Source organism: Bombus pyrosoma, linkage group LG16, assembly GCF_014825855.1.
Source record: "Bombus pyrosoma isolate SC7728 linkage group LG16, ASM1482585v1, whole genome shotgun sequence".
NCBI lineage: Eukaryota > Metazoa > Arthropoda > Insecta > Hymenoptera > Apidae > Bombus > Bombus pyrosoma.
Window position 1 is genome coordinate 221,231 of NC_057785.1, and position 11,708 is coordinate 232,938.

Sequence of the window (11,708 nt, forward strand, 5' to 3'; positions counted from 1 at the left end):
ATATAAACAAAATAGAGACATTACAATCAAAAATTCTGAGAACAATAGTAAACGCCCCATGGTACGTTAGAAACGAGGATATACGGAAGGACCTGGGAATACCAACGGTCAAGGAGGAGATCACCAGATACGCGGAAAGGTACAGAGAAAGAATAACAACACACCCAAACAGGCTGGCTACGGAAACGATCAACGCAAGCATAGAAAGAAGACTAAAAAGGGAACACCCAACTGATCTCACAAAGGATATAACCTAAAAAACACGAAGATGGTACCCCGCTGGGGGTAACCATCCACATGCTATTCAATCACATGCTATAACATTTTACCTAATGTCCCACTGGACAAATTGTAAAATTAAAAAATAAACAATATAATAAAAAAAAAGAGTTGTTTTTCAGGAATTTGTATAGGGAGCACTGAAATGTCGAAACGAACGCGAAAGTATTGAGAAATGCAACAGATCTATGAAAACTCGCGTCACGTCACTTCACAATAAACTCTATTAACCTTTAATAAATGTATAATAAGTTTCGTGACATTCAGGTGAAATGAAAACAACCGCGCAAAGTCATACCGCACCACGTTGAAAAAATCACATTTGTGTGTCACGTTACTTCATTCCATTGCAATGGAATTGGAATGGGATTGAACTGAATGGAACGAAGGTAATACGCTCATTAAACCATATATCCTGCTATTTTTATGCAAGATATAAAAATATGGAGCACAAAACATCTGACGTAAAAAAAAAATAATTCGTACAGAAAAAAACATTTGCTTCAAGATTCGGATATAGTAAATACAGCAAAGGCACATGAAAAATCTACTCTTGAATTTTTATATGACCAGATCCCCGATAGCAATGATGTTTACATTCAAATTGAAACATGTATAACCGAGCCACAATTACGCTTCGATTTAAATCCATTCAAATATAAGTTGTAACAAAATATTATAACAAAAAGAAAAGAAATCGTTTACTTCCATAAAATGTTGATACTTTAATTTTCTTATCTCAAAACACAAAATTAATAAATAGAATTTTATTAACTAAAACCATAATGTTTCTTATTTTCGCCTGCAGCACAGTAAATTAAGTCTCACAAATAATTTACATATCTAAATATTCTAGTATTTAATTATAAACATAGAACATGGGGTACGGGTTAATACACGTGAAACTATAGTGACGAGAAATCGATATCGTTAGTTTATACCAACCGAACGACCAAGGAAGTTGGATCACGTGCATTTTTTATATTTTACTTACTTTTATTAATAATTTTTTTATTATAATTTGTGTCTATCTTTTACTATTACTAAAGTAAGTATTTTTATTAAGTTACCTAATAAATTTAATTTCCTTTTACAAATAAAAATTATAATTAAACTTTTATTAGAATTCCTCGCAAAAAAGTTAGAAAAATTGATAGAGGCACAAAAAATACATCAATATATAAAACTGTTTATGATGACATCATGCAGGAAGGTAAAATACATAATGAGAGCTGCCGAAGTATATCGCGAGTTTCGTCTAAAAGAAATAAGGATATTCGCATATGAGCTTGCACAGAAATATAAATCTGCCATGCCATTATGCCAGTGGGAAAAAAGCAAAGCGGCCAATAAAAATTGGTTCTCTAGTTAGAAAACCAATACAGTTGTATGAGAAGATACTCAACAATTATTGTGTATTCTATGTCCAGAGCCCACAAGTCTATCTCGTGTCACTAGCTTCAATGAAATAAACGTTGATGCTTTTGAGAATTTAGAAAAGGTTTTTGATGATTTCCAAATTCGAAGCGAAAAGTATTTATAATGTTCATAAAACTGGCATCACCTTAGTAGAAAAGTAAAACAAGGTGTTTGCGAAGAAAGGAACAAAACAAGTTGGGGCATTAACATGTGTTGAGCGGCAAGCTTAGTTACTCCAACTTGTGCCATTACTGCCATCGGTAATTTCATACCGCAATTTCATAACAACACGATTTATATGTTTGCAATAATTGTGAAACGGAATAATTTAGAAGCAGATAAAAGCTCCGGGACAGGGGATGGTTGTAATACTTCCTCTGGTTTCTACTTTATATTAATAACTTCTTCCTCTTATCTTGAAGATAGTTACAATTACGATGACTTATCTATAAAAAAAGATATCGAGATAAAATGATATTTATAAAAAGGTATCGAGATAAAATGATGTTTCAAGGTTTAGTTCCAACATGTAACGATCTGAAATCGAAAATGAAACAGATGACCAGGTTAACGATGTTAGAAACACAATTTACTGATGTTCTTGAGAAAACTAATATTAAAGATGTTATTCATATGTTGGTACCTGCATTTGAAAAAATTGTGGCGTCGACATATTTAAGATCATGGAAGAAATTATGGCCTGATGCCGAAAAATTCACCGAGTAAAACGATTGCTCAATGATTTCAATCATTTACTCGGATGCAAAAATTTAGTACACGATATCGCTGAATGGCTTATAAATGATAACATTTTAGAGAATGAAATATTAAATGATGAAATTATCGAGACTATTAGACAAGCAGAATTGATGAACAATGAAGAATTAAATAATTCCAAAGCTTTGAATGAAGAAGGATTGAGTTGTGAACGAAGAAATGAGTCATGCAGAAAGAAAGATTGCACTTGAAACTGCAATGAGATACATTAAACAGCAAGAGAATTCATCTGTAATTGATATCTTATTTTTTTAAAAGTGGTATGATATTGCATTAATAAGCGAATTTAAATCAAAGAAGTAAAAAGAATTATCGATTTTTCTGTACAGAATAATATTTGATAAACATTGTTCATATATACGTATGTATGTACTAGGTAAATGCAATAAACATTATTTTATGCGTTATGATGATATATTTTTGTTCGGTAACTACCAGAAATGATAACTGATAAAGGTCCGGTCCACGGATCACGCAGCCGGTTAAGCGAGAATTCACTGTATTGTTTCCTACGAAAATCTTTAAAATGGTAGAGAAAATTATTTTTTTGAGGAGTCGAGATGTGTGTGATTAACTCATACATATTGTATCAAATATTAGAAAAAACAAACAATGAAACACCTATGACGTATTACAAATTTATCAAGCTCCTGATCGATCGTTTCAAATGTAACTTTCGGAGACCACAAATACGGCCTTCAAAATCATTATCGGAAAACAAATTAAACAATAAACTTCACATTCTTGATGTTGAAGGAAAAAAACGGGACTGCATTGTCAACTCGCTTAGAGAAATACCAAGTGGTAGACGCCAAGCAAATTACTTTTACTCAACGTGTATCAAGGAACTTGCGATGCATATCGGTACATGTTACTACTCGTTAAAAAAATGTAAGATAAAATTTTAATTTTTTTATTATAGATATGTTACTTAATATTTAATAAACCAGACATGAGAATAAATTACTAGATTCTGAAGTTAAACTATTTGAATATGACACGATTCCTGTTCGCACACTTTTCTGGAAAGACGAGGGTTAATAGAAAGCAGTAAAAACGTATCCATTTTTTAAATAACGATTAATTGTCATTCTTTAGCACTTATTTTAACAATAATGAAAACAACTAATGTCAATTTTATTATTGTGTTTGCATAACCCTATATATAGTCATAGAAACATCTAAAAGAAGAAATGTGTGGATTTCGAGCTTTGAAGGTCGTGAATTCATAAAAAAAAAAAAGAAAATATTTTTAAATTGAAATTATGAAATTTGATTTTGGTCACGAATTAACGCTTTCCAACGGTCGATACGACTTACGATATACGCGCCAGCGAAGCTATTTTCGAGAAAGCTGTTTTCTTTTATCCGTTGCTGCAATAAGACACACATCCATGTATCTTTTCTTGCTAAGTTTTCGTGTCAGTCTCAACAGCGTTCATAAAAATCGCGATTTTCTGTAGGGCTAAATTGACAAACGGCTAGCGACCCCCTGGGTCATGCAAACCTCGGCTTAGCATGAGATAGCCTCGTGAGCGATTTTTCGGAAGTATAGGAAAGTATAATTGTTCATCTCACCACCTAGTCCTCCTTACCTTCTTGTACTGATCGCCATGCTACTATTTCTGTATGTCAGTTGTCATTTTATAAACTTGTTACGTTTAACAATCAAAATAATAACATAAAAAGAATAAACAATAAATACATAATTAGTATTAGTTATAAGTTAAAGTATATGCATCACGTCTTTAAGAAAAATTATAATTTAGTTATCAAAAACTTCATTCCAACGTGCTTGCGTAGAGAACAGCATTATTCGTTACACATTGCAGTACCGTATCGTTCAAGCGTAATTCACGTCAAACTCACCCAGAGAGAAAAACAGCCCCGTGCAAAATTCAGCCGTACCTAAGAGGTTAATAATTTACTTTAATAATTAATAATACAATTGAGTGTGATATATTTTAAAGCACGGTATGACACATAGACCCACGTCACAATCTTCACACTCATAGCGCGATCTTCGTCTTACATCATTCTTTGAACATACGATACAGTTCCGTAACGCTTTTTTAGATTTTGTGGACCTACAGTACGATGGAAAATGTTTTCCGCTTAGTCTGAAGGGATGATCAGCGATAGATTTGTTAGCGCTAACATTATTATTCGTATAACCGAATTTTTCGAAAATTTCTTTAAGTAATCTAAGGTGAAACACTCGCATTGTTACCTTTTCTTTTTTTTGAAGCTTATATAAACAATACGCGTTCCAGATTGCCACGTCAAGCAGGTGGAAAAAATATATTTTATACCATTTGACACTTTTTCGGACTGATTGTACACTCGATATTACTTTGTCCCTATTGTTGACTACACCCATATTGGCAGTGTAATCAACAATACAAGACGGTTTTTGAATAATTTCTCCGGTCCGATAGTTTATTTTTTTAGTATTTATATAATCCGCGGAGTGGGAAGTTGACAACATATATACCTCCCGTTTGTCTTGCCACTTGAGAGCGAGCATATTAGGCGATGATCGGAAGCATATCTCACCCTTGTTTAGTTTTTCCTTCATTACAGGCATTTCTCTTCTTCGCGACTTTACGGTACCGCACGCGTTAGTTTTATTATCATGTAAATACCTGAATAAGGTCGGGCTGGTATACCAGTTGTCAACAAACAATGTGTGCCCTTTTCCTAAATATGAATTCAATAATGTGAGTACAACCTCAGCCGATTTTCCTAGATATTTTTCGTTCATTTTTGTTATTTCGGAATCGCTGCCGGCATATACAACAAAATTTAGTACGAATCCCGTTTTGCAGTCACACAATACAAAAGACTTGATATTAAACCTATTTTGTTTGGACGGGATATACTGGAATGATAACCGCCCCTTTAGCAATAAACTTTCATCCACGCATAAATGGCGGAATGGAATAAAACAATTTTGAAAGGAACGACAAAGCTTATTACAAAATTCTCTAATTTTTATCAGTTTATCGGAATTAAGTAACTCAATTTTACTGAAGTAAAGAATGCGTAATAGAAAAATGTATCTATCTCTATTCATAATTTTGCCAAAAACATCGGTTCGCAAAAATTTATCCTTTGTCCAATATTCGGAAAAATGTAATTTCTTTACTCGCGACATTAATAAACGAATTACAAAGAAATTGTATATTTCACTCAATGTTGTTTCTCTTTCGTGAGGTTTTAGGAAAGAGCGCCTACAATTGTCCATCTTGAATTTGCGGTATTCATTCGTTTTTTCCACAATAAATGACACTAATTCTTCAGAGAAAAATAGTTGGAAGTAATCGATCGGAGTTGCAGATCGATTAAGCTGGATTGTCATGCCAGAATTGTGGGAATCAAATTTATGCACTTGCGGTTTCAAATTTTCATATGACCAGTTTATTTTTCCGCATGTCGTCTCTCCGTGAACATCGGAATCTTCTGATTCGGACGAACTTAATGTTCTTAATTTTTTTCCATTCTTCCTATCACGTTTGTTTTTGGTTAAATCATTTTCGACTTCCGAGTCTGTTTCTGAATTGTAGCAAATTGCTCTTCGTTTCCTATTTTGAAGTGACATTTTGTGGTTGAAGATTCTAAAAAATTATAAGGATACGAATCGGCATGTTAAAAAGAACATCTAATAATGGTATATTTATTTTAACGAAAAGCAACAATTGATACTTCACGCTAACATATTAAAAGCAAAGACTATATATTGCATCTGTATATTGTTAACACTGTCAGAAAATGTTTGAGGGCAAAAGAAGTGTGAAGCAAGACAAATGAAACAGATCATTTAGTTCAAACGGTGAATGAGTCAGTAGAGTAAGCCACTATAGTGGCGCTTCATACCTAAGAGGTTAAAAATAAACGAAAGTATATTTGACCATTATACATTTCAGATACTTCCTGAACATGGTATTTTTAATACATACCATGAAAAAATAAATAAAGAAACGACCAGTAAATGCTAGGGTTGTGGTGAAGAATTGGATGATGCACAATATACTCTTGAAAACCATGCACAAAAACGCTGACTCCTAGAAATCTCATTGATATAGTCACTGAGAGTGAAGAGCTCTGGAAACATTTTAATGAACTCTGTAGGACAATTATGAAGAATAGACAAGGGAAAGAAAAAAAACATGAACTCTCTGAATAAAAATCCTTAATAAAAATCCTTAATTTTATAATTACCAGACACTACCACACGATGTGGAAACAATAGTACTATACTCACTACAGAAGCTATTTTACCTTCGATGGAACTTTGTACTCGATGGAACATTAACGAGTCCACATAACCTCGATGCATGTGGTAGTAGATAAATGATCCGCCATTTCACGTATAACACTGGATAACTTCCCACAACAGCATGATTCCAGCATGGAATAAATACAATTTTAGTATATTAACGAAGAAATTTTAATATTAATGTTAATATAAATTAAAAAATAGTAATACACCGATGCGAGGTTAAGTTGCTAACGGAGATAACAAGTGGTAATATATAATATTGTTGTCAATGCTGTCGATGAAACGTGAGACACAGTTATTTCACAGTTACTCACTGCATGATGAACCTGCACAGGTACACACTAATTATATTGCTAGAAGAAAGAAATATCATAAAAGAAACTGTCAACCACGTGCCGAATAAACGATTAAGCTATTAAGTTAAGCATTGCAACACTATGTAGTTATGTATTGCGGTAAATGCACAAAAGGCAAATCCACTACTTTGTTCAAAAATTTAATTTATTTTAACTATATAATTAATTGATTATAGTAACACTTGAACACATTAGTACACGTGTTGACAGTTGCGGCTATATTAGACAGAACGAACATAGTACAGAACTAGCAGCGCTTGAATGAGATACAGCAGGTTGTCGAACTATGATACCGTACGGTCGATAAGGTAGTTGAGAGCAGGACTTATTAAATTAAATAAAATTTATTAACAAATTATAGCGTCAAAAGGGACAAGAACCCGCTATGTAATATACAAACACACTAGTACAAATTAAAATAAAAAAAAACTACACTATAGTACGCTCTAAATATTAATCGAAAACCCGTTAATTAATTGATTATTTGCAATATAATCAAGAGGTATGATTTATCATTCTAAATCCTATGAACAATAAGATCGAGATGATAAGAACATAAGAATATAAATATCTCAAAACATACACAAATTCACAACCCAATTTCTTACGTGAATGAGTTCTATAAAATATGAAAATAAACAAGGGGGAGAAATTAGAACTCACTTAAATTGGTGCAAACTGCATTAAATTGGTGCAAATTAAAAGCACTTGTAATATAAATAACTGTGACCATTCACGCATACAGGAGTTTTAATCTCTATCAATTAAAGAACGCACTATCATAAAGCATCTTTTACACTACTTACAAAGCAATAATACACGATGCCTATGCATGAAATAAGCTCAAATCATAAAATAATAATTTACTATATAGGACAATAATATTACTGATGAATACATTGATATTTCACATGTAGAGTAAGAGGTTCAAACGTAATCAATACTAAATGCGCCGTGAAAATACACTGAGCGGCACGACACACATAATGATCCCACTTAGTGACACGACAAACAGTTAATAATACTAAGACTCTGAAATTTTAGTGAAATAATACGATATTTCGATTGTACTTGAAGCACGTGTTGACACTTGGGACAGAAGGCGGCCATCTTGATACGACTGTACAAGGTGGCTAATTAATACTCAACACAAGAAAATTATAAATTATTATATCATTCTACGTAAAATATGTAAATAACATGAAGAAGAAACTATCTCAATGAAATTATGTTGTATATACTAACATTAAATAACCAAACATACATAATATGAGAACGAATAAATATGAATACATATACATATACATATACATGACAAAAAACTACAATAATATATATGTCGGAGATGAAAGGACACCGGGGCGTTCCCTTTGGAATTCTTCGGAAAATCCCCAATATTTTAGTCTCTATAATTTAACTAGATTATAATTGTCCGAGATTTGTGATAGTGAGCTTGGGCTCGAAGCGACAATTAGTCGCTAAACGTAGCCGCGGTAACGGGATGAACGTTTTTACCTAATAGAGGTATGGAGTAATAGTATAGCTCTCCTTAAAAAGAAATAGTTGTAGCGTCACTCGACAGTAAACATTCGAACGGTTTCTGTCCCGTGGCTCGCCACACGCAGACCCTATTCAGGCAAGATGATTACCAAATGTTGATGCATCTTCACAGTACATGTTCAGCTAGCCTGAGGATCCGCTATAAATCTTAGGATTTTGTTACCTAAGGTCCTTCAAACGGACAAATAGTCTTTATCCTAACAGTCCCAAATCTACTACCTACTACGGTAAGATACGGGAAACCTGTTTTCTTACGAACGACGCTTCCCGCTAGCAATTTCCTCTCAAGGGCAGTTAACATCCTTCTTCAACCACCAACATAGAAATTAATCAATTAACAGGAACATCCATTTCCCTCACTTTCCGAACGAAAGCTTTCCTCGACGAATCCGATGATCTCGTGCCCTTAGATACACCCCATCATAGTTTTCCTCTGCAACATCATCGCGACGAAAAGTCATTCTCTCGTGAGGTCCCATTAACGAGTTATATAACGTCTTTACGCTCGGTGGATATTCTACGTTTTAACAAAGAGTTAATCCAGTAATACTTGTACCGTAGACAAGCAAGTTGAGTACAACTTGGGCTTTGGAAGAAAGCGCATTTTGTTATCCCGTTGACCGCGGATACGTTATTGAAACTGAGGCCATTGTCATTAGTGTCACGAGTGCCTAATCAGCGCGGTTAATTGCCAACGCTGTAATATCCATATTTGTGTTAATAAATTTTACCTTTGTTGTACCACACCGATGGCTAATTCCAGTGAAGATTCATTAAACGCCTCTAACCCTAATCCTAATGTAAACCCGACATACATATTACATTGTATAATGTATAATATTATCTATATACTATATTACAGAATTTTTATGTATTTCTATTCATTTAAATGATAAATAAATTTTATTTAAGTATTATTCTTAACAAATATTCTTTTCCGTTTAATACTTCTTATGAAACTGTTAATTATTTACGTTATAATTTCCATATTTTGTATTAAATAATCTTATGAATAATACGGTATAAATTCATACGGTATTATTTATTTTATGGAACTTCTTTTACTATACGTTTTAAAATAACTTGTTTTCATGGAATTTTTATTATACAGATTCTAAAATGTCTGTTCCATAACAACACTTTTTAAAGAAGTTCCTAAGGATAACATTTCTTTCCATAAAAATCCCACAGGGATAGAGCATATTCTCTTAAACGGAATATGTAAGTTCGAATAGAACTTTTTGAGACACGAAAGATAACTGTTTATTTCAATTCTTGATGAATAACGCAATAGAAGCGACGGCAAGAGAAATGATAAAATGAAACCAAAGTTACAGGTTAAAAGTATGCTATGTGTTGTTCCTAGCAACAATAAGCATGCTTGCAATATTTATTTGTATGCTGCAGATTTTTATGAATGTAAAACTGCAAAACTGCACAAGATAAGATAATAGCAAAAAAATGTATAAATATCCAAATTATAGTGCTTTTTACAATACTTGGTAGATAAAACAATCTCTTACCAAAAATATGAATTTACTTAAAAATCCGTAGCCTATTCGTTTTACGCAACTCTGTAATGTTATATATAAAATTTAGACGTCCACATTTGTGAATTTTATACCATCGATGCTCTCGAGAGCTGTGTATCCATTAGAGAATAGCTCTGAAACTTTTTTCACTTAAATAGAAAATTCCTCGAGGAAATAGAATTGTGTCATTTGAGATTTGTCTATGCCCTACGTTCTATAATTTGCGTTTGGAAGCCAACGTATTATAATACACAATTGCTTATAAGTTTTCGAAATCAGACCAAATCCTATCCAAGTTCAACTTTTCGGTCTTCATTAGTTAAACTCGCATTATTATTGCTCGTGATCTACTAAGTAATAGTAAACGTCAACGTACTGTAATTCTTATTAATATTTTGTATTATGTTCGTACTATATTCGAGAGTTTATATATCTATTTCTTCATAGTAGTGATATTCAATTAATTATTTCCTTTAATATATTGAAACATCTATTATGGTCAGTAGAAACATATGTTTCATTTATTTAATGCACATAATGCACAATTATTAGCTTTTTATTAAAAAGCAACAAGTTCCCAATAATGATATTATAAGCAAATATCTAGAGTATATATAGAGTAATATATAGAGTAATAATAATCTCTCGACCACCATCATGCCTGATTACTAATAGGAATCGATCTGCATTCAAACACGTATATATATATGTGTATATTAAACATATCCATACTTAAAGTCATGTAATTTTTATTACGTAGGCACCAGACAATTTTATAAACTATGTCCAGACAGAGAAAATTTTGTATTAACACGGCTAAGGACGTTGTTCTCCACGATTTTCAGACCCTTCCATAACTTAAAATAATAATGTCGTACCTCACAGAGATTATCTTAGCAGTCCTTAATATTTGTATATTAGATATAAAAATGTAGAATTCCAAAAAATTACATGACTTTGAAATTTCTTTATTACTTTTGATAATGCTTAAAGTTATTACGATTATTAATCTATTAATATCTACTAGATATTTTTTATATAGATTCCAAAAAATGTTATTTATCTGTTTTCTAAAACTACTTATTCGACATGTTCAAACAACTTCTCCCAAGACAGTATTTTCATTATATGGTATGTTTACATTTTATGGTATGATATATATATATATATATATATATATCCATTTGAGAGATACATACAACGGGACTGATCTCCGTTAGTTCAAAGTCGTGCTAGTATAATTTCGTATAATTAGTATAAATGCAAGCATAGTGCCCACTTGCGACAAACATAATACTTCTGATAACAATTTACGATTGTTTTTCTGTTAAATCAACACTCACGTTTACGCAGCACTGTATTATTACATGTGTAGTCCATTTACGATAAAAGCTGTCGTGAATTACCCTGGAGAATACATTCGAGGATTCGAAGCCTGAGAGTCACTGTCCAAGCGGGTCATTCACTTGGCGGAGAGCGCTCGCGCTGTAGCTTCCTCTCAAG

General features: G+C 32.6%; 2 protein-coding genes and 1 pseudogene across 7 annotated transcripts in view; 1 reads left to right on the forward strand and 2 right to left on the reverse strand.

The window, feature by feature from the left end:
• Window positions 1–7,921, reverse strand: part of LOC122576643 — a 30,935-nt gene extending 23,014 nt beyond the window's left edge. The window contains exons 1-2 of the mRNA XM_043747236.1: window positions 7,777–7,921; window positions 4,345–4,383 (exon numbers count right to left, since the gene is read on the reverse strand). Coding sequence (XP_043603171.1) covers window positions 4,345–4,383; window positions 7,777–7,846 — 109 coding nt within the window. The 5' untranslated portion in view covers window positions 7,847–7,921. The remainder of the gene's footprint in view (window positions 1–4,344; window positions 4,384–7,776) is intronic.
• LOC122576247 (piggyBac transposable element-derived protein 4-like) lies at window positions 1,591–8,203 on the reverse strand. 6 transcript variants are annotated; one of them, XM_043746248.1, is made up of 5 exons: window positions 8,185–8,203; window positions 6,757–6,861; window positions 6,435–6,579; window positions 6,186–6,351; window positions 1,591–6,092 (listed from the first exon to the last, which is right to left on the reverse strand). In XM_043746248.1, exons 4-5 carry the CDS (start codon window positions 6,293–6,295, stop codon window positions 4,412–4,414), a joined length of 1,791 nt encoding a protein of 596 aa, XP_043602183.1. In that variant the 5' UTR covers window positions 6,296–6,351; window positions 6,435–6,579; window positions 6,757–6,861; window positions 8,185–8,203; the 3' UTR covers window positions 1,591–4,411. The 6 variants fall into 6 exon arrangements, with proteins under 6 accessions (XP_043602183.1, XP_043602182.1, XP_043602181.1 ...); XM_043746247.1 differs by lacking the exon at window positions 8,185–8,203 and adding an exon at window positions 7,072–7,777; XM_043746246.1 differs by lacking the exon at window positions 8,185–8,203 and adding an exon at window positions 6,967–7,777.
• A 520-nt stretch (window positions 8,204–8,723) lies between these two features.
• Window positions 8,724–11,708, forward strand: part of LOC122576644 — a 6,821-nt pseudogene continuing 3,836 nt past the window's right edge.

Bases quoted from the DNA above. Each gene is read 5' to 3' on its own strand.
- LOC122576247 (XM_043746244.1), bottom strand. From the start codon at position 7,130: ATGATATTTCTTTCTTCTAGCAATATAATTAGTGTGTACCTGTGCAGG. The intron at 6,883-7,071 runs GTGAGTAACTGT...TATTCCATGCTG, and splicing joins CTGTGCAGGTTCATCATGCA to GAATCATGCTGTTGTGGGAA. The intron at 6,093-6,756 runs GTAAAATAGCTT...ATAATTTTTTAG, and splicing joins AGTACAAAGTTCCATCGAAG to AATCTTCAACCACAAAATGT.